The sequence below is a fragment of the Linepithema humile genome, chromosome 3 (genome assembly GCF_040581485.1).
Source record: "Linepithema humile isolate Giens D197 chromosome 3, Lhum_UNIL_v1.0, whole genome shotgun sequence".
NCBI classification, from domain to species: Eukaryota; Metazoa; Arthropoda; class Insecta; order Hymenoptera; family Formicidae; genus Linepithema; species Linepithema humile.
Genome location: NC_090130.1, coordinates 25,773,344 through 25,795,711, shown reverse-complemented (window position 1 = coordinate 25,795,711; position 22,368 = coordinate 25,773,344). Strand labels below are relative to the sequence as shown.

General features: G+C 34.7%; 1 protein-coding gene across 2 annotated transcripts in view; it reads left to right on the top strand.

The window, feature by feature from the left end:
• The first annotated feature begins 148 nt into the window (after positions 1-148).
• The window catches only part of LOC105675135 (alkaline phosphatase-like), a 181,594-nt gene continuing 159,374 nt past the window's right edge, over positions 149-22,368 (top strand). The window contains exons 1-2 of one of the 2 annotated variants that reach the window (XM_012372026.2): positions 149-1,251; positions 1,969-2,041. Coding sequence is in view for 1 of the 2 variants with exons in the window: in XM_012372016.2 (XP_012227439.2) it covers positions 9,638-9,725 (88 nt within the window). In the remaining variant the exon portion in view is untranslated. Of the gene's footprint in view, positions 1,252-1,968; positions 2,042-7,676; positions 9,726-22,368 lie in introns of those variants that run through there. The other variant, XM_012372016.2, reaches the window with a different exon arrangement.

The following is a 22,368-nucleotide window of genomic DNA, read 5'->3' as shown; positions in this document are numbered from 1 at the left end:
GGGCGACGTCGTCGTCGCCGTCGTCGTCGCTGTCTGTCCGTTGACGCGAGCGCTTCATACCGGCGGATATTGTAACTGCATCACTGTTAGTCGAAGATAATGTCAGTCCTCTTCTATTACCTTTTGCTCTCTTGATAATCAAGCAACTTGCATTTTTATTATTAAATTGCAGATTTCGAAACTTAATTAGTTAACAAAATTACTTCTGTAATGAATAATTAAAATTGTATGTAATTTGCGTGACTTTTTTATGTGTATTTTTTTCTCAGTGAATAATAGCAAGAAATTTGAAAACAGCTATATCGATAGATGAACACATTGATTCTAATTTTATTAAGATTTATTAAGATTTAATGTATAAAAAGTTATTTATTTCTTCCAACTAAATGCGATAAAGATATATATTACATATTATTTAATTTGATTTTTTATCCAGTAAAAGTTAATCAAATAAGAATCTAAAAGTTGAATATAAAAGGCATGTAAGAAATATTTAACAATTATAAGCATATTACAGAATAATTCTTAATTAAATCTGATTTTATAAAAATTACATTTAATTACATAGATTACAAGATGATTTAAACAATACGAATAAAATAGTGTTGTAACACAGTTGCTATATTGATAATTGCAGTCTTTCAAGTTGTAGAAAGCGCGGGATGTGCTGCGTATATTGTTCGCGCCATCTTGTAATCATAATCATTTCCGCCTCGCGCTCAACGTAGTCGTTTCGTATTTTTCGCGGAGTTTTCCCGTTTGTAATAAGCCTCTTGTCTAATAGCTAACAGTATCGCATCGAACAAGAAAAGATTAGCATTATGTATAATTAGTATAAGCGAGTGTGAGTAATTAGATCGAACTTCGTTTGTTAGATTGAAGCTTGTAGTTTTGTTACACACCGCGTCTTGTAATCATTTCACATCATTCATGATTTCTGTTTGCTTGTATGATTTCCTTTGTGAAAACATACGATGTCGAATCGAATAAGGGAGACGATAGACGAGTGCTATTGATGTAAGCAATTTACTTGTGTAAACATAGCCTCTCTTTCATTCGCGCAATGTCACAATAGTGTTATTTTGCCCGTTGCTCTGAAATTGTGTTCTTTATACGTCGTGTCATGTATTGCGTTGTAATGGCGGTGGGATTTTATCGTATCAGTTTTGTTTGTATAAAGTAGTTTCCGCGTGTGACAGTGAACAGTGCCGAATCTAGCAAGGAACGATGGACAACTATGTGTGTGTTAATGTAAGTAATATATTTAGGTCTAGCCATAACTTTATTCAGTTCTACAATGCCACAATTGCACCATTTTCTGTTAAACTTATATTTTTTTGCAAAGCATCATGAACACAAAAATTGATAATTATTTCAATTAATCAAGACAACCTGGATCTTGCATTATTAATGTATATGATTGTGTAAGTAATCTAGAAGAGAGTGAATGATTTATCACTCATAGGTTTTAATATAAAAATATACACAAATTCAATTTTCAATAACTCGTACAATTTTTATAGTACAATAATATATTAAGGAAATATATAGGTTATGTAAGGATATATAACAATGCAATATAATTTTAATCAAATTTGGTTTTGTTAAAATTAAATTAAATTATATGTAAAGCCATTCAAATTATTTAAATAAAAAATGTGTCATAATCTCAATATATTAATATTCAAATAATCATGTTTTAATGCAAATATTCTATATTTGCATTCATCTAAAATGATCCACATATTTAATAAAATAAATAACGCGCAACCTGGAATTCTCTTCAGGAATGATCAACATTGAATATTATTAGCGTGCGCGATGGCAAGCAATTTAACTTTGATGTTTACAATTTTATTTGATTATATATTGGTATCATTTATATCGATTTATATTACATTATACTTTAGTTATTTGTCGTATTGCGTTGTAATTTTTTAAAATAATTGTTTATTATTTTTGATACAGGTGATTCCTGTGGACGACAATGGACAGTGCCGAGTCGAGCAAAGGATAATGAACGACTACGAGTATTATTAATGTAAGTAATTTATTTATATCATAACTTTTTTCAATCGCGATTGTCTCATTTTGCGCTAAAATTATATTTTCCGTTTTTTTTGTGCTGAATGAAAATAAACGTTAATAATATTAAATTAATCAAGGGTCAATCTTCTTATTATATTACACAGTTTAATTAAAAAAACACCAAAATGCGAGGTATTATTTTTATATGTTTTTTATGCCAAATACTGTGTCAGTTTTGATAATACTGTCACATCACAATTTTCAAAAAATTTAAGGTCGTAAAAAGAGCTACTTTTTATGTACTTTACTATGTTATAACTATAGTGTGTAAAGTGTTGGAAAAGTTTTTTAGTTTTTTTTAAATAAAGTGTATTATCAGGCTTTCAACTCTGAAAAGAAACTTTTGTATACATTATGATTAGGATTTTGACGATTAAATATTGTGTCTATTACATCTAGATTAGATTATTTACCTGCGATGTAATTGACACAATATTTAATCATAAAAATCTTATTAATCATATATTATCATAATGTATACAAAAAATTCCTTTTGAGCATTGAAAGTCCTGATAATATACTATGTTTAGAAATTAAAAAACTTTTCTAACACATGACATAATTATAACACGATAAAGTACATAAAAATAGTTTCTTTTTACAATTTTGATCTTGAATTTTGCAAAATTGTGATGTGATGGAGCATTTATAAAGCCGGCATTATATTCAGCATAAAAAATGTTACAAGAAATGATACTCCTCATTCTTGTGTTCAAAGAAAAGCTATTTTATGTAGACCTGTATTATTAATATACATGATTGCGTAAAAAATGTAAAATCTGGAGAATGGTTTAGATCATGCATAAATTTTAATAGAATGATAATTTATTAAATTAATTTATAATAATTTGCGCAAATTTGATGATATAATAATGTGATAGAGGACATATTCAATAATTATGTATAGATTACATAACAATGAAATAAAATTTTAATTAAACTTGGTTTTATGAAAATCAAATTTAATTAGGCGCAAAGTGATTCATATTGTTGGAATAAAAAATGTGTCACAGTCTCGATATATTAATATTCAGGCAATTATATTCTAATGCAATTGTTCTGGGTTCGTTATGACTTTTATTTATTTAGAATGATGCGAGTGTATAATAATTGATAATGGCGAATTTCGCAAGAGATGATCAATATTAAGTATTATTAGCGCGCGCTATTGCAAGCAATTCAATTTAACTTCAATGTTTATAATTTTATTTGGTTTACGCCATGTCGTACTTTAGTTGTTTTGCGCGTACTGTTTGATGTGTTACAACGATTTTCAATTGCTTCGTATTATTCACAATTTACACTTGCAAAAAGTGATTCTTGTAACAATGAACAATGTTAAATTGAGCCGGGGATGACGGACAAGTCATTTGAATGTTCTTAATATAAATAATTTATTTGTGTACGATTTGTAATCTTTTCAATTGTGCATTGTCACAATTGCTTGATTTAATGCATCGTGTTTTTTACTCGTTGTAAATTTAAGTGCTATTAATTGATATGAATAATATCCAATAGTTGAAAGATATTCATGTTATATGTATATATTATTCATGTTAATAATATACACGGTTGCATGAGTAAAACGGTGTTAAAAAAATAAACTAGGGAAAAAATAGAGAGATTATAGATTTTGTTACAGAAATATTTACACATTTTATCATAAAATTTTGAAAATACGGTGACATATTAAGAAAATGTGCAATAATTACGCGTAAGCACATTGCAATGCAATACAGTTTTAATTAAACACAGTTTTGGGATATTTTATGCGCGATTTAATTGCTTGCATAAAAAAAAAATGTATCACGATATCGTGATATTTACATCTTTATATTGAGACTATTACATCGCATTATCAATATATATAAAAATTGAGAAAAAGATAAAGTTTGATTTTCCGTCAGTGTCTTAAAAAAATTATTATAACATAAATTTTGTGCATGATTGGAAAAATTTTACTTTTTCACTTTTTGCAAAGTAAAAATTATTATTGCAGTTTAAGTGCAATAATAGTTCAAAAAACAAAAAGTGAAACGGTAGTTTACCACATTTAAATATCAGAAAAATAATCCAACCGGGGTGTCTCAATTTACAATGGATATCGGATTGCAACTGCGGCTACTGCGTTTTGTGCTTTTTTTTTCGCCACGATACTTACGCGCTAACCGCATGTAACGAACAGACTCACGGGCGGGTTGGTATGCGGGCGGCCGAGTTCTCGTGGAATTTAAAGGTACTCTCTCGTTTGAGCGGGGATAATTAAATGTCTATCGGAAATTCGTCGGTACGGCCAACGGTCGAGAGGTGATTGAACTACTTGGCTTGTTCTCTCTCCCTCGCTCTCTCCTTCTCTCTCTCTCTCTCTCTCTCTCTCTCTCTCTCTCTCTCTCTCTTGTTCGTTATCCAGAGTCACAGGTGTCTGGAAGCGGCAGCTCCATTCTATCATCGCGTGGCCGAAGTGCTTCTCTGGGTGTTCTCTGAGGCTCATCGTCGTGTACTTAATTAATCACGCAGCATCACTGATACCCGCCGCTGAATCCCGCGCGCGGTTTCGCCATGCTTTTTCTAAACTCGATCAGCGCGAAATGTAAATCTGCTCCTGACTCGCATTTGTCATCGGTGGCGCGGACAAGCGAGCTTTTGATCGACCTCGCGGTTTTGCCGCAAAGCGATGACTTTCATAATTGAACTTTGTGAACATTATTCTGTCGAAGTAGCAATAAGATACGAGTATGGATCGAGACGTAATACGTATCTTAAATAAGCGCGATTATTGATATTTCATCACTCGTATCAAATATTTTTCGATTTATCCAAAATAGCTTTCTGATAATTGTAAGTTAATGAAATATATGCAGTTGTATTTTTTCTTGCCGATTGTATAGAAGATTGAGAGAGCATTAATTGCGAAACGCTAGTTTGGTGAGAGACACTGTTAAGGTTTTATTGAATTATTTATTTGCGACATAGTAGCATACATCCGTCCATAAATCATTTATTATTAAGCATTCGCGTAGCCGGGATTTCTCGGCGTCGATAAGGTTGAATAGTGGCGAACAGTCGACAGGGAAAAATCGCGACAGCCCAAGGGATGGTAAGTTCCATTCAATCTTTCGAGAGATCTAAGACCAGCGACCCCAACACCGAAAGGTTCGCGAAAAGTTCTATATCTTGCCTTTAGTGCTTCTAAGCGACGTTCCGCGAGCGGGGGATGACACAGTCGGGATGAGCATTGCTCAGATTTTCCTCATTCGCATACAAAATGTCCCGAGAGTCGCACATTTCTCCTCTCAGAGAACGGATTCTCCGCATTTTAGATGCTTAACAAACTAGTTTTTAACATTTAATACCTTGGCCTTTTTGCGTTAGAATAAAATTAAAAGTATGAGTAGAACTGGTTCAACAACTAATTCTTAATTAACCGCGCTTACTTTGTGTAACCTAAGTATTCGTGTAAAGTCATTATTACATTTTTTTATTACGTTATAATTATTGAAGAAAACGTAATTATTTTATATGGTTTTTTCGATTTTATTCTACGCGAAAACAAACAATTACACTCAATTTATTGATTAAAAAAGCATTATATTTTCCACTTTGTTTTACTTCGCATATTAATTATATTTAGAATAAATTAAGTTGGCAATGAAGAACTAAGAACTGCGCGGTTAATGCTTCTCAAACATTCGTTATTCTTTTATTTTTAAAAATGAGAACATTTTTTATACACTGCAGGCAAAAATAAATAATCATTTGTGCACGTAATTAAAAATTGAATAATTAATATTATAATAAAAATAAAATAATATTAAACGTTATATTACAACTATTATTAAAAATATTTAAAAAATCCATTTATATTATACGCTATGCGTGTAATATAATGTGTAGTTTTCGATCGCAACAACAAGCTTTTTTGTCTGAGAGAAATTAATTACTTCGTAATCGAATTATCCATTTATAACTATGAATAGAGGAGAAAATATCGTGCACAATCTCATTACATTATCATTAGAATTATTTGACTGGATTTACATATCGATTATTGGACTTTCATTTACTTTCGCGTAGATTCTCCGCGCAGATATCGCCGCGATGAGTGGAAAGTTCACTTTGGAGCTTTTCCAATTCCTTCGAAAAACAATTTCCAAAGTTGCTATCGTGGAATGTTCGATGGATATATGGGATGTCACAGGTGCCATCACTGTCCATTACAGATACTAGAGATCAAATTAAGAAAAATGCCATTTCTTTTAACAATGTATTAGTAGTTTTAGTATAAGTGAAATTTATAAAATTTTGATAAATAACATTTTTAGAGATTTAATTTATAAATAAATGCATTACAAAGATATACATAATTAATTTAAGAATTTTAATAGAATTTTTCTGTAAATTATGTTGAATTTTAAGTTTAATTAAATTTACATTTAAACTTTAAAATTGAATTTAAAATTCAATTGGAAAACAAAAATTAATTTTACTTTATAATAGAGTAAAATTATTAATTAAAATTATATTGTATTGTATATTGAGAAAGTGGCACTCAATCGAGATTTCGCAGTTGAAGATTATTTAGGAAAATTAAATAAAATTGGCATTTTTTTCAACGTTTATGTGAGGCAAAAAACGTCTGCATTCATTGCTATTCAAACATTTTTACACGTGTAGCTGGCAAAATACACATTAGGATAGCAGAATATACTAAAAAGACCATAAAATAGAAATCGATGTTTCGCCCAGTTTTATTAACAAAGATCGACTTTAAATTCGCCCGAGAATTCACGTCTGAGGGAATGTACGCCAGAAACACCCAATACAGTGTAGAGGAAATTATCACGAACAAACGTGAGATAAATGAACGACATGGTGCATAGTGATGTGGAGGAATTATACGGATAAAACTTTATAGTTTGTTTTGTTGTATCAAACAAATAATAAAATATGATTGCCGTTGATGACGTTGCCACAAAATAGATGGTTTGTTAACTAATTATCTGTATCAAGAGATTTTTGCTTTTAGTTTGAAAATAAACGTACACTATATTTAACTTTTACATCCTTTTAAGGGACTTGCGTAATTGCATATGTTCTCTATTAATTATGATATTAGTATAGGCAGAGTGTATTATAATACGACTGGCGAAAAAATAATTTCTCGCAACAAAAAATAAACAAAGATAACACTAAAATAATTATGTTTAACGTATTTCTAGAATAATTTTGACGTAAATTATAAAATATCAAGATGAGAGAAGTACAATTTGCTAAAATATTATAATATACAATATAAATATAATTATTCTGTTTTTTCTATAAATTTGTTTTTTTTTCTATAACTGTGTTAAATCTAATCAACAATTATGTCAATTAATTTAACAAGTTATTTTTTTGTACGTTAATATTTTACTATTTATCTAATATAACAAAGAACAGTGGAGAGGTTTTGTCAATAAAATATTTTTATTGGACATTCTATATAGAATTGATCGTTATGCCTGCATTTACATGCTATCAGATAGAAAATCTTTGTTCCTGGACGAATTTTTTTGCATTGTGCTACGTCTGCGCCCTAGAATCATCGGGTTTGCACGGCTGCGGCGTCGCCGGCGCTCGGCCGCCGAACCAAAAGCGCGAGAACGGCGGGCTCGTTGTACGCTCGCGCCACTGCGCCCGCGTCCGTCCGCCCATACGCGCGCCAGTATCCCTTGTCGGTCCCGGTGTCACGCCGAACTCCACTCATCCTCATCCCGCTCATCGCGGAGATCGGACGTGTAGGCCGAGATCTACGTGTGACAGCCGTTCGAGACGGCAAAATAGATTTTTACACAGCAGCGATGTGTGTTAACGCGGCGGCGAGCGGCGGAAGATCCGCCGGATCACGTTGATGTGTGAATCTGCGATCGGTGTGATCGCACGATTGAGACGTATCGGGTGATCGGTGAGTCCTCGAGTGATCGGACTTCTCGTTGATAATAATTGTGAGAAAATACGATTAGAAAATACGATAGCTTGCGATACCTTTCGCTGAGACCGAAACTCTCGCAAGTAATTAACTGAGTTTCGAAATGAGAAAGTGCCGCAAAGTTTCCGTGAGGGATTTAACGACGAATTATGGAGCGCGAGAATTCGTCTTGGGAGCGGCGTGATTGCGCGCCCGTCTGTGTGTTCTGGCACGCGTGCAAATATTCGCGTTCGTTAAACACCGCCAAGAGGGATCGCGACTTTGAAGTCTCCGTACCGTAAAAATACTCCGGCGGAATAACGAATTTTTTTCGGTAAACTGTCGCCCTTCGTCCGCTTTGAGAGGGAGAAAGCTCTGATTATACGAGGGTACCTCACAGCAAAGTCGGTGATTTATGGCGGAAAAGAAGGGGCCAGTGGGACGGGCTCTCTTCGAGGATGCGAGAAAAACTCAAGTTGGACGTGCGCACGTGTACAGTCATGTAGTCACTGCACACCGAGGATCTGAGATACGTTGCTTGTCTGAAGCGTTATCGACACACGTATCAATTTAACTTTTTCCGCACATGCCACGTGTGTTATAAATTTAACTTCTCAAGCACGTATAACGGGCACAAAACTTCGTTCGCCTCTTACGGCCATTTTTTACAAGAAGCAAAGAATTAGAGACTAGAGAGAGAGAGAGAGAGAGAAAGAGAGAGAGGGAGATCTTCGGCGACTTCATCTATCTGTGAGTTAGTGATTCGCTGTTTCCTCCACGATATTACTCATAATATAGATAAAAAAAAGATCTCCATTAATCAAATATTACGTGATCAAGGACGACGGAGGCTCTTGAAGAATTTAAATCGACAACCGGGGCGAACATATGTTATCGTTAAACAGTTTGAAAAATCTACAGCATTTATTACTGATCGCCGGGATATTTGGACGGATCGATTTCGTGTTGGATCTCGCAGTAAATCACAGTCAATGGAATTGAACCGGCGAGTGAAAAACCGATTAGCGTGCGCACCATGCTCAGTCCACCGTGCACGAGCGGTGCATCCGCGCAACGAACGTCGCTCGCGGCCGCGAACCGCCGCGAGTCCGGTCGCCGCGAGTTCCCGCCACGCGAGATAATTCGCGTTGACGTGCCGAAAGCGTGCGCCACGCTCCTCCCGTTTTTCAATGCGCGCCGCTTGCTCTACCCCAGGTAGACGATACTGAACTTTCCCCCGGTATCAGCGTATCCTCGCTTCGCGACCGAGCACGCTTAACACGTAAACACGAGATAAGCGGGATATAGAAATAAATGATGACGAGACGTGAGATGGATGGCGAGTTTCCGAGAGTTCGAAGAGAGTGACGAGACGGAACGATGAGAGAGGCGTGCTCGCGACGGTGAAATACTGGACGCAGCTTAAGGAGGATAGTACAGTGAGACACAAGGGTACTCCACCGCCATACACAAGTGCGCCTCGAGCCGATAATTTTCACGGCGAATCCCGGGCACGGCTGGCCCCGAAGTACTCCGTCGAGAGGGGCATGAGGAGGAAGCGTACAGATAGCACGTAGCGACTGGCCCCTTCTCATTTCGGAGATGCGGCGCTATCCACTGCATATCAACGTCGCCCTCGCCATCATTCTATTGGCGATTCGTGCAACCGTCGTGCGGGCCGGCGAACAAGGTAACAATCATTGCTGTTTCCCGCTTTATTTCGGGATGCAATCGTGTTCCCGAGATTGGAGTTGTGAGAGAGCACGTAGGGCGAATTTCGAGATAAGTAAAACGTACAAGAGAAGAAGAGGGAGAAATACAAGTCTTTTGTTTCTATCGAAGGTCTGAATATTTTTCCTTCGTTTATGTTGTTTTATAAAAGCGTAATTTAACAATAACGTGATATATAGAATACTGTGTTTATACAACTTACATCTTTATTTTGTATTTGTGTTTTTATGCATTTTTGTAGACAAAATATTTTATTAAATTTCAATTTTAGAATAAATATTTTATTACTTGTATAGTTTTTGAAATTTTACTAGGAAATTTTATTGTTATTGCGTTTGTTAAAATGAGTTACATCGCTAATAAAGCAACAGGAGACATATACATTATTTAAAATCAAATTTTTATTTGCAGCTTCTAGATAAAATAAAACTTGAATAATGGATTGTAGACTTTTTCAAGTTAAAGTATGGATTTACAAATAAAGTTTAGAATGAATCGCGTATTCTATCAGATGTGTCACACCCCGAATTTCGTTATTACTATTCAAAAGAGTGGTAGCTTCGTATAGAATATCGATCAGGGAAGCAATTTCAACAGCGGAAGGTATCTTCTAGCAGAAAACGGGCTTTTCACGGTTTGCAGGTGAATATAGTTCCGCGATTCTTGGCAGGCACAATAGACGCGTATTGTATCGTCGATTCGTTATCCTTACATTTCCGATTGAGATGGTTTTCGGTATGCTTGCCAGAGCAGAATTTTTCCGTTGCTGCAGCACCGCCTCCGTAACGACACAGTTTGCGGTGAAACGTGAGCCGGAGGATCGCCAAACTGTCACAAATATTGTATTCCGTGAGCTTTGCTCACGTTCTTAAAATCGATGCAGATATTTTAACCTTACGAAACTGTGAATAAAACAGACAAAAAATATGTGGGGATATAAAGATAATTTTGCAGGTGGATATATATTTCAATCGCTATAGAAACACATTACACTTGCGATAATGTTATGCAGCACATTAACTTCATATTAGGCATATATTAAGCATACTACAATGGATAATACTAATCCTGACCAGCTATTGTTACCTTCTACACCGACATAATGATACATTTCTCATGGGAAATGTAACTCATAGGGATAACGGCAAAGATACCATCATATCGCTCTGATAATTACAACAATTCTAACAAATATTGCAATCAGATATCATTTGATCGGGACTTCACATTCTGATGTTTACATAAATAACGTAATTGGCATGAACAATAGATAATATATCTATTCGAAATCTATCGAAACTAATGAAGCTTTAGAATATCTCTCTGTGTTTGATAATTAGCATAATTGCATGATGTATTTCCATTTTATTAAGAATAATTGATGTTTGAAACAAATGAAAAAAATGATTAATTAAAATATAACTAAGTTAAGTTACATTTTCTATTTAATATACGTAAAAATATTCATAATTATAAAAATACAGTCGGAGAGATAGTGTGTGTCTTTTTTGCAAAAACTTTTTTGTAAGTTAATTAGATTCATTACAAAGGTAGAAATCGCGCACAAACAATAACGCACGAGTGCAATATTTAAATTCATCTAGGAATAAAATAGTATTTACTTTCATATTTGTATGGAGTTGAAAAAGTTGAGTTGAAAAAGCTTGAAAGAATATTTTTTTAATTTTTAATTTTGATCGGAATATCAATCATACGGTGTTTACGTTTCACTGGATCTGCGGCGGCACTCTATCAATTAATTGTTGCAACTGCAGGTTTAATGAACGTCGCTCCGTCATCCCTGCATCCTAGGCTGCGTTCAGACGATCTGGCTTAGTTTAGCGTATAATTTATGCATTCTGTACTGCATAATATGCATTTGCAACTTGATCGAGCTTACGTGCTATTACCGTTTAGTTTAATAACGTCTGAAGTATGCATTACATGCCGCTTGACATGTTTTAACCGGCTGAGCAATTTGTGCTTTCCTGTTGTATTAATCATTCTTTTTGTTAGCGTAATGCTTGACAACAAAGCACAAGGAAGCATCTTGTTCGAAAGAGAGCCATTTAATATTTACAAACTTCGTGTTCGATGTGTTTTTAAAAATTTAGTGGACTGCTCGCTATGGAAATTATTATAAGAATTGTTGCGCGCGAAATGGAAAAAGTTTGCCGGATTTGAGTTAGACGAAAAGTTCGCTATTTGTTCGGACAGGATTATTCATGTGCATAGTGAAGCGCGGTTTTCTAATAGCGGATGATCAAGATTTTCGGAAATATGTTTTGTACGTACGTATAAGCAAAGAAAAAATCGTGACACAAGAAGATGTTTAGACTTTGTAAATATTCTTAAGCTCGGCACAAGCTTTTGCGCGACGATCTGGAAGTTTGATATCTAATAACAGTTTTCTTCGGGGGATTTCTCCAGAGTTCTCGAGTGGTGCCGAAAGTTTTCGCGTATCGGGGACACTTAATAAGTTGGACGATAGCACCCGCGAGGCACCTGATTTGCAATTTAATATGTGCGGCCAATATGCAACCACGATACACTGACAGATCGGAAACTTGTTTACGAAATACCGAACGGCCAAAGTTTAGAATGGTATTATTTTTATGGCGACTGTGCTCGAATTGCAACAATTTTGTAATAATTCGAGGTTTACTCGAGTACTTATATGATGGAATATTGGTCGTTATTTTTAATGGAACATTATATGCATACACGAAACATGTAAAAATGAAAAGATCGTTATTTGTTTTCGTATGCAATTTTTATTGAAATTATTTAAATAAACACACATTTCGCTTCCGTTTCGTCAATATTTTATGCTTCATGATATTTGCAATATCGTTCCTCTCGACAGAAATCTCTGAAATGCGCTTCTCTTGTTTGCGCTTCATACTCGAATGTGCATCGAGTTGCTATTTATTCAGCAATGGCAGGCATAGGTAGTCATAGTCGTACTTCAATTCGAGATGACATGACATTAGATTAGAACTAAAGTTTATTGTAGGAACGTTTATTAAACTCGATAGCCAACGATTTAAGCTAACACTAACGTGCGAACAATACTTTGTCCGCATGTATTGTGTGAATTCCTATTTCCACATCCAATGCAGCAATGAATAAAAGCAAACATTTCCACTTAGCCTGAGTGCCATGGTAAACGTTTACCACACAACTGCAGTAGTTACGGCAAAAATACATCATTCGTTTCTCACACCGTAACAGATAACACACATGAAATTATGAAAATATTAGAAGTGCTAACTGCATAAAAGATTGACTATAAAAATTGTAGAACTTAATAGAAAAATATTTTTCCTGAATTAAATTTTTTTGGAGATAAATTTTTCTTCATCTAATATGTAAAGATTTAAATAATAATCAATAAATTAATATTTCTTAATGAGAGATTTATTTAACACGAGAAAGAAACAAAAAATCTACTGTAAAAATGATAAAATTACAGATATTTTTTACAAAGAATGATAAAAGATTGACATTAAATTAACACAATCATTTTTTATCTTATTATGACAGATATAATTAAGTAATTAGTATGTACATGTTGGTAGCAAGTAAAATTAATTAATAATAGAAGGATATTTATATTCAGTTTTTGTAATATTTTAAAGTTATCGCAATTATCGTTATAATTCTTGTGCCCAAATGGATCTCTCATCGCAGCAGCTGTCGCAGCACATGTCCGCTTTTATTAAATGAAATATAATTAAGTTTTGTAACAATGGCAAGACTTTATGCGTCATATATTCATGACTTTTTACCTCCCATACAAAAATCACATACACGCATGTGTCAAGCAGAGAGATAATTTGGTTTTTATTACGAGTGTCGCGCATAAGAGCGGCTTATTAAATACTGCTCTTTGTTAAAACGAACAAATGTGTCGCGTGTTGCGTTTTCAAGATTTCAGCAGAGAAATACATTATTAATATTTACATCACAATTATTTTAAACTCTGTAATTACACGTCCGATTTATGTTATATATTAATTTAAAAATATTATGATTTTGTGATTGAATCAAATATTTTGAAAATTTTTTAATAATTTTTTAAAATAATATTATACATTACAGTTTCTAAAATTTTAATGTTAAATATCTCAGAAGTTGAGTTTTAAATTAGATTCTTTAAGTACAGTTCAGTTACTTATATTTATGTTCTCTGATATTTAACTAACTTTTAATTTGCTATGCTGAATAAACTTCTGATTATTAATGTTTTGTCAAAGCACTTGCAATTTTCTTAGCAGAAGAGCAGTCGGTAAATTTAAACACTTTGTATAAAAAAACAAGATGGTAATTACGGTAAAACACAATAGTAAGAAAGATAAATGTTATTACACGCTACTTAATTAATTCAAAGCGTTTAATATTTCGCAAGAAGAAAATAGTAGCATTTACCTGCGTTTCTTGTTTTATTCATAAATATCCACTATAATAACTTTATTTTGCTTGGCGTTTGCCTGCAACTGATACTGCTAAAGTTCTTTACGTGCCTTTGCTCACTTGAGCTTGCGCATTACCGAGATTGCAATCGTAATCTACGCATTTACAGTCACATGATAACGATAATGTCTATAATTGAAGCGAATCGTAGCAGTTTGCGAACATAGTTGCATGGTATCCTAGATGTAAAATGTTGCGCCGCGTCGACGGTAGGGCATTATTTGCATGCGCACGTTGCGCGAATACGGCAAGTTGTGAAGTCTCTTTAGCAATCCGCAATTGATTATTATACAAATGTGCGAATAATTCTCCTGTGATTTCCGAGCTTGATAGCACGTATTTTGATTAATGTTGCAATAATTTGCGATTTATGACATCAGTATTTATTTTTAAATTTAGATACAAAGATTTAATGAATAAATAAGTCTTTAGAAACACACGTCAGTTGAATACATACTAAAATTTTAAGTAAAATTTCTTTCTAATTCAAATATCTAATAATGTAGCGAGTGATTCTTCAAAGATAATGAATGATACAGGAGACAATAACTATTAACTATTATAAATTATAAATTAATGTACAAATATTACAAACAAATTATTTGTAGTTTTTGCGCTCCGACAACTGTGCTTCTGATTTTTATTGCCTTCCATATCACTGTTCAAGTATCTAGTTTTTTCATTATTAATAATATTAAATATTTTGCCTCACAGTAAAATTTTACGGTTAATTTGAAATGGAATATGAGATTTTTATCTATTTTTTGCGATTCTGAAATTTAATTCCATAAAATTGCTTAATTGTAGGTGATAATACCATGATAATAAAAGCGACCGTGAAAATTTCACAAAGGAAAGAACCTTTTTATTTTATTAAAACGTTTTTAATTAAGGTAAAGTAAGTCGGAAATTAAAATAGATAAAATTAATGTACATAAAAATATATAAATTCTCATATCTTAATACTTCGAAGTTCAGATAGTGGCTTTATTATTTTTAATATGCTGAAGTCCTAACATATTTTCCGTCGTCGTTTATAAGCTTTTTTCTTTATACTCGTCTTCAATCTCTCTGCGCTACAGAGAACAGAAATCTTGGTTCGATATTTCTTCCTGTTTTCCTCAATTTTCCGCTCTCTTCTTCCTCGCGCGTCCGAGACACACGTAACTGTTATATGCGGGGTAAAAAGATCGTTACCAGTAATGGGTGGTAGGGCTCCGGTCGCTTTACTCGGTTGCTTCCTGTCGGTATTCAGTTCAGTCTAGGTTCGAGTACAGTTGCTGGATTCAAGTAACTGCGTACAATACTCGCTCGGGATAATTACACGGGGCTGTCAGCCGTTCGCGTAATCGTGCATCACATGTGGCTCCGCTGCTGATGCTGACGTACGTATTACCGGTGGAAACGCCCGGGGAATCACTAACGAATTGACTTAACCATTAAGTGCATTATGCATCGTATTTGATATATGGTCAATATGTGGACTCTAGCGCTTCATTCAATTTGAAATATTTCGCAAGATCACACACGTTAATTGAGTAATAAAATTACATTTAAAGAAAATTAATTTACGAATGTATAATAAAATTAATTTTGATCTTTTGTTCGGACTTTTTATCTAAAGATCCACTTATCACGTATGATTCGATGATCGATCATTTCGCTCGCACGAATGTTGGTGATGAGTTTTGCGCTTTTTGTTGTGTACATTGCCCACAAGCTTAGCGTTAGGTTGATGCGGTTTTAGCACACTTAATTGGTACGTATCAGAATTGGCGGGCACTCCAAGTAAGTTGAATGCAAACTAGTTTTGAGTTACGTAACGGCTTGGACCGAAGAGTTTGCCCATTTGAGCTTATATTAGTTCACGTTGCACACCAGACGCCCTCGCGCCAGGTGATATACGGCGCAAGTGGAAAAGCGCCGTTTCGTACTGGTTTCCGTTAAACGCGATCAGCCGTAACGTGCGCGCCGTATCTCAGTGCCGTGTCCATGCGGTGATATGCAACTGCAGACGCTTAAATTTCGCTCTTCGTGCTCGTAAATCTGGATATCATTCTGACGACTGTATTGCAATTTGCGAGGGCGGAGTTTAATACACGACGGCATCGATCTTTGCTCGCGTAATGAAGGAAAGGATGCTTTCGCAAGAATAAATTAAAATAATACAAATTATTGCAATGCAGACGCGCGTGTTAAAAATATCGGTCGGGATATGCGAAGTCTCGTTGCTATTCGCATCGTCGATTAATGAAAAAAGAATTTTCAGTGCTTTGTTAGCGTCGCGGCGGAGAAATATGAATGCGGAGAAATGTTCGATATGCAGAACAAAATATAATATCAGGACCACGATAGCATTGCTGCCTGCAACGTGTATGGATAACAAGCTTTAATTAGGCTTTGATCCGGATACTCGACAATACTTAGTTATTGCTAATTACAGTGGCATCTAACGTTTAATTTCGCACTAGATTGCATCATATACGAGAGCGAATGCACTCTTGCTCATTAATGCGCTCGTATACAAACGCGATACTCAATGAGTAATTACAGCCGACTCGCGATGCGAGTGACGAAATACACGATATGCATTATACTAGATTCTCGAATAATAAATCACGTTTCTTTGTTCCGCACACACACACACACAATTCTCTCTCTTGAATATTTTAAATAAGTCATCGCAACATACCTATATTGGATATGCACTTTTTGAGCGCGTTCTTCCACATTTTTGCCCTCCCCTCCCTCTCTCTCTCTCTCTTTTGTTTTGAAACAAAACAAATACGCTCATACTTTCGAGAAGGAAGAAATAATACAAGTGTGGAGGATGACAGGAAAAAGAAAGAACTATTGTCAGAACGTGTGTGCAATTTACGAGCGAGTGTCACTGGTACATTATCCATCATGTCCATGAGTTTAGCGGTAGCCGGCTACCGCTTTTATGCATCCGACAAATGGAGTATAACCGTACGGTCGGTAAATCAAAGGGAAATTACAATTGGAATTTTATATCGCACGCACGAGTAACGAATATGAATTATTTCTTTGCTATGTGATTTTGAGAATGGCGCACCGCCATGAAAATCACAAGCGCATGGGCAAGCGCATTAAATATTGAAACAATAATTTACACCGGCGAGCGAGCGAGCGAGCGACTGAAATTTTGTGTAACGCCATTTCGGAAAATAGCACACGTTTTCCGCTCGTCCGCGATGCAGCGCGTATCGCGATAATAATTGGATCGAACTCGGAAAGATGGGCTATTGTGCAACCGGCCATCCTTCGATGAACGGCGTGTAATCAGATTTTGTTATGTAACATATCACATTTGGGACACTTTCATTAAAATACACCTTTTTCGAGGTACTTTGACAAGGCCTGCAAAATATTTAACATTGTGTAGCAACTAATATGTGCTGAGCGCTTTATTTTGGAATGCTTTCCACATATTTTTTGATAGAAATTATCTCTTCACTAGCCGTCGCATGCTTTGCGTTTAATGAAATTTATTACAAAAGATAATTCAAATTTAAAGAGAATTTTAATTTGAATGCAGAATTATCATTATTACGATCAAATCTTTTTTTTTTCGGGAATTCATATTATAATTTCTCATTTTCATCATGTTATTATCAATATATTTTTGACAAGTTAATTTTTTTAAATTATAATATAGAATAAATATGTTTTTTTACTTTGTTATTTGTTGTCAAGCTATTCACGTCAAATTTCTATTTAACATATTGTACTGCATATTGCACTGCAAGTTTAAATCCTGAAAATTTCATAACATAAAAAATATGCAATAACATTCTATCCTTTAATTTCAGCTTTGATTTATTTACGGCTCTTTTCTCAAACCGCTATTTATGTCAAACTATTCATATCAAACTCCGATTTAACATATCTATACATATACATATGGACTAAATCATGAAAGTTGCATAAATCCACTGCAACACGCGCGCGTTCCCGTGTAGTGTATTCGGTCACGTTTGGAGTTTAGCGGACCTTTTCCGGCACTGTACGGCTTATCAGACTTCGCGGTTTATGCGCTCCTATTGGAGCCCGCTACCAGGATGAAAAGAGGTGCAACGGCGAGAGACGGAAGTAACGTTACGTAAATCGTCCGTTTGGTGAGGAGGAGGAAAGGTCGGAAAGAAAGGGGTCTAAGGGGGACGGGGGCAACTTAAGTCCCACTTATCTCGCGTCGCTTAAACTTTTCTTCGGAGTGCTTTCGTACTGCGCATTAAAATTCGAGGTCTGCGGTACCAATACCGAATTCTTCGACCGTGTCGTTCCCATCGTAGCACACGAAAGATTACGTTTCCGCGCAATGATTTCGCAAATAAGAAGCTCTGGCATGCACGAGCATACATTTGTTCTATCACATATATTGTTCGATCAGTTATAAATTAAAAAAAACGCATTCTTTTTAGCATGACTGACAATAGATAATCGATTTGCCATTTATGTGCATGTATTGGTGATATCAGAAATAAGGAAATCTGTCGAAATTTCCATCGATGCATGCAAAAAAAGATTTAAAATCAAATTTAAATTTTAGCAACAATGCATTATTAGTTTCGATTAAAAAGACCACATGTATGTATAGTTCAGTTAATTCGATCAATCATGAATGAAAAAAGACACATCTGTTTTTTGGCTGATTTCTAAAATCACATTAATATTTAAACAGTATGAATAATTAATTTGCTATTTACGTGCATGTATTGAGGATATCAGAAACAAGGAAATCTATTAAATTATATCGATGCATATACAAAAAGATTTAAAGTAAAAATATCTTAGTAATAATATGTTATTAGTTTCAATAAATATTCGAAATCTGTGAATAAAGCTTGAATATAATTAACATGACAAGTAATTATAACGTAGTATTCTTTTCCGGAAAATAATTTCGTAAATTCTAAAGCAGAGTCAAAACCGATAAAGATTTGAGCTTTATTTTGCGTTTTTGTTTTTAATAATTGTGTGAGCTTTCATAAATTTTTTCTCATTTCCACTACAATGAATATATCTGTATACGCGGTTGAACGGATTATTACGCTATAAACCACATCGTGTGGTTGGTGTCTCTGTCGCGATGGTCCTTCTTTATTTCACCGCAGGGAAGGGCGATCCGGAAAGCGTGAGATTATTCTTATGACACCGACCATAGGTCCACGGTCCTAGTTTATGATCCGATTGCCCGTGGCATTTTTCGCGACGGCTTATCGGATGCCGTAAAGTACTAAAAAAAATGGCGATGAGAAGAATAATAAAAGTGTTAATGGCCGTGTTTACAAGGAAAAAGGCATTATGCAAAAGTTGGCGTGTGTGAGCATAGCGAGCGTTGCTATTAATAAAGTTGGCGGTGTTTCGCGCGACACGTATTTATTTAGGAACATTTACAGAGTCGATAAAAAAGTTATCTAATTTTGTATTTTTATATAGGCCCCACGCAACCTATATTTTAAATAAGAACACGCTTCTCAAATGTGATGAAAACTCTTGGATTTCACATAACGCAATAACAAATGAATGAACACAAATAGAAACTTGATTCTGTTTCAATAGATTGAGTTTCTTTTCATTTTTGCACTTTTCTCATCGCTTTACGAATACCGCGTTTGTAACGGTATCAGTAATTGATTTTCTGGTTTGAACGATCACCGGATTGATTTCGAATCCGATGAAGCCCGAACAAATGGTTGGCATATTTGTTAGGAAATGTTTTGGCAGCGGGCGGCATTTTCCTTCATTTAAAGTTATTCCAAATTGTAATTTCAATCATCTCAACTTGGCCGATTAAATCTGAGTAATCGGAAAATTATGGAGATTATCCAAATTTCGTTATCCGCTAATCGCTTCACCCGCGCACAGAGATTTCCGTATCTTACGTATTTAAATCATGTTTCGAATTGCTCATCTCTCATGTGACTCGTTACACGGGAAATAACTCCATTTGTATGCGATGTAATTCTATCGCTGCCGACGAATTATATCACCCATCAGCACAACTTTGCCGGCCGCAAATATCGAATAATTCTGTCCGGCTAACTTTGTTTTATGCTCGTCTAGTAGCTTTGACCACGATTAGCTGCTTATTAACGCAACTATTGGCAAGCTGCGTACCGTCAAATTAGATGCACAAATGTAATTATATAAATAAATAGTTTTGGCAGTTTCTAACCTCTCGTATGCATCTGAATAAACTCTTACAATGTATGCAGAAAGCCACAGAGAGCTGCACACACAAAATTCTCTTATACAACTTTTAGTTATTTGCATTAAATTGTAAAAATGTATTAATCTCATTTATACGTATGTTTAATTTTTTATTTTAAAATTATATTTTAATAAAAAGCTTTAGATTAAAAAGCGAATAGTTTTTTTTAATTAAGCAAGTAAGAACTTTTTGAAGTGTTATTTGGCAAAAACTTTTCTATTTTCTTTAATTCATGAATTATTTATGGCAATAAAAATATGAATATCGCGTACAAATGGAAAAATATCTGATGAAAATGGAATAGTTTCTCGTGGAATTCTGTATTCGTTCCCTTAGCGAGAATAGAGATAATAGCTTTTTCTTTTCGCGTGTCATGGCTCTCCATCGGAGATGGATATCCAATAAGTTAATCATCCAAACTGGTTCCGATAGACTTTCATTGTAATGGCGGAAATGAAATATTGATTTTCACATATCACATATTTCCCGCTCTTTTGAAGTTACATTATCAGGTGATCTTTTATACATATGTTTTATACATACATATGTTTATGTGTTTGTAAAAAGCTATCGAGAAAAATGTCGAAAATTATAAATTCTTGTTTATCGCCTTTAATTGACTTTATATTTTTCTTTTTCCAACGATGGCATTTAAATCGACATTTCAGGAAATTAAAATTGAAGATGAATAGCGTAGATGGAATAAACGCATGGAACGCGAATTTTATATACACAGTTCGAAATAGAATTGCTCGTTTCAAGCTTTTCCGATTCATGCGTCTATATTTTGTGCATTTGGCAGATTGAATAGACTTGGCGAATTTCGGATTCTTGTCTTTTATTTCGCACGACAGACTAGAGTGGCCATGATTATCAGCTGATTTTTTCCATGCATATCGCTTGATTGCCGGAGCACGATTTTGGCTTCGCTTAATTTTCTTCGTCCGATGTATCACTTGTTCTCTCTCTTTCTCTCTGTCTCCTATCGTTCTTTTCTTATTTTCCTCTTTTACTTCGATTTCTTCCTTTTTTGCTCTCCCGTTCTATCTATTTCTCTTTCTCGCTTCCTGTAGTCTTCTTGCTGTAGAACTATACCTTCCTGTATATTTCTCGCTTTGCGTCTGAACAGTTGCAACGTCGTTACAACCTTCATAAAACTTTGTGGTCGTGCGAAGTTTCTCCGAACTTTGAAATTTATTCGCACCGGGTTTATCGGCATCGCGCGAGAGAATCGACAATCGTAAACGTTATCGCACAGCAGCCGCCATTCCGTCTTACGATATCACGAGAAGTGAATTTTTTTTTCAGCCCATCAGTATTGATACGATTCTAATAAACGTCGCGACTTAAGCGTCGGTAGAGACGAACGCCGGATAGGGCAGAGTGTCGCGAAAAGAGGAATTTAGATAAATGATCTGTCACACGTCTCAAAGTTTAATTTTCGAGACCAGTAGTTGGAAGATGGAGTGAATAAAAACAAATGTAACTTTATGTTTGGAAAGTATAGTTTTAAAATGATTTTGTATGAACTCTTTTGGATTATGTTTGTTCCGTAACATTCTTCGTCAAAGAGATACATCAAGTGGAGTTTTGAAAAATATGAATTTTATTTTTATATCAATTTTGAATTTGCTTTTCTTGCGCAGTTTTTAATTCCACAGATAATTTTCTTCGTCCGATGCCGCATTTTGTTGCAGCAGTGTTTTAATTTCGTGTTTAATTTCCGTGTTTAATGACGAGAAATGGAAAATTTTATTACCAAGTAGATTCGGTACGACGCGAATCTGTTTTGTTATCCATAATTTCTATCCCACAAATCTAGTTAGAACTTTACACTTTCACATTTCCTAGACATTTTATTCATACCGATCAATCTCATTTTTATTCATAA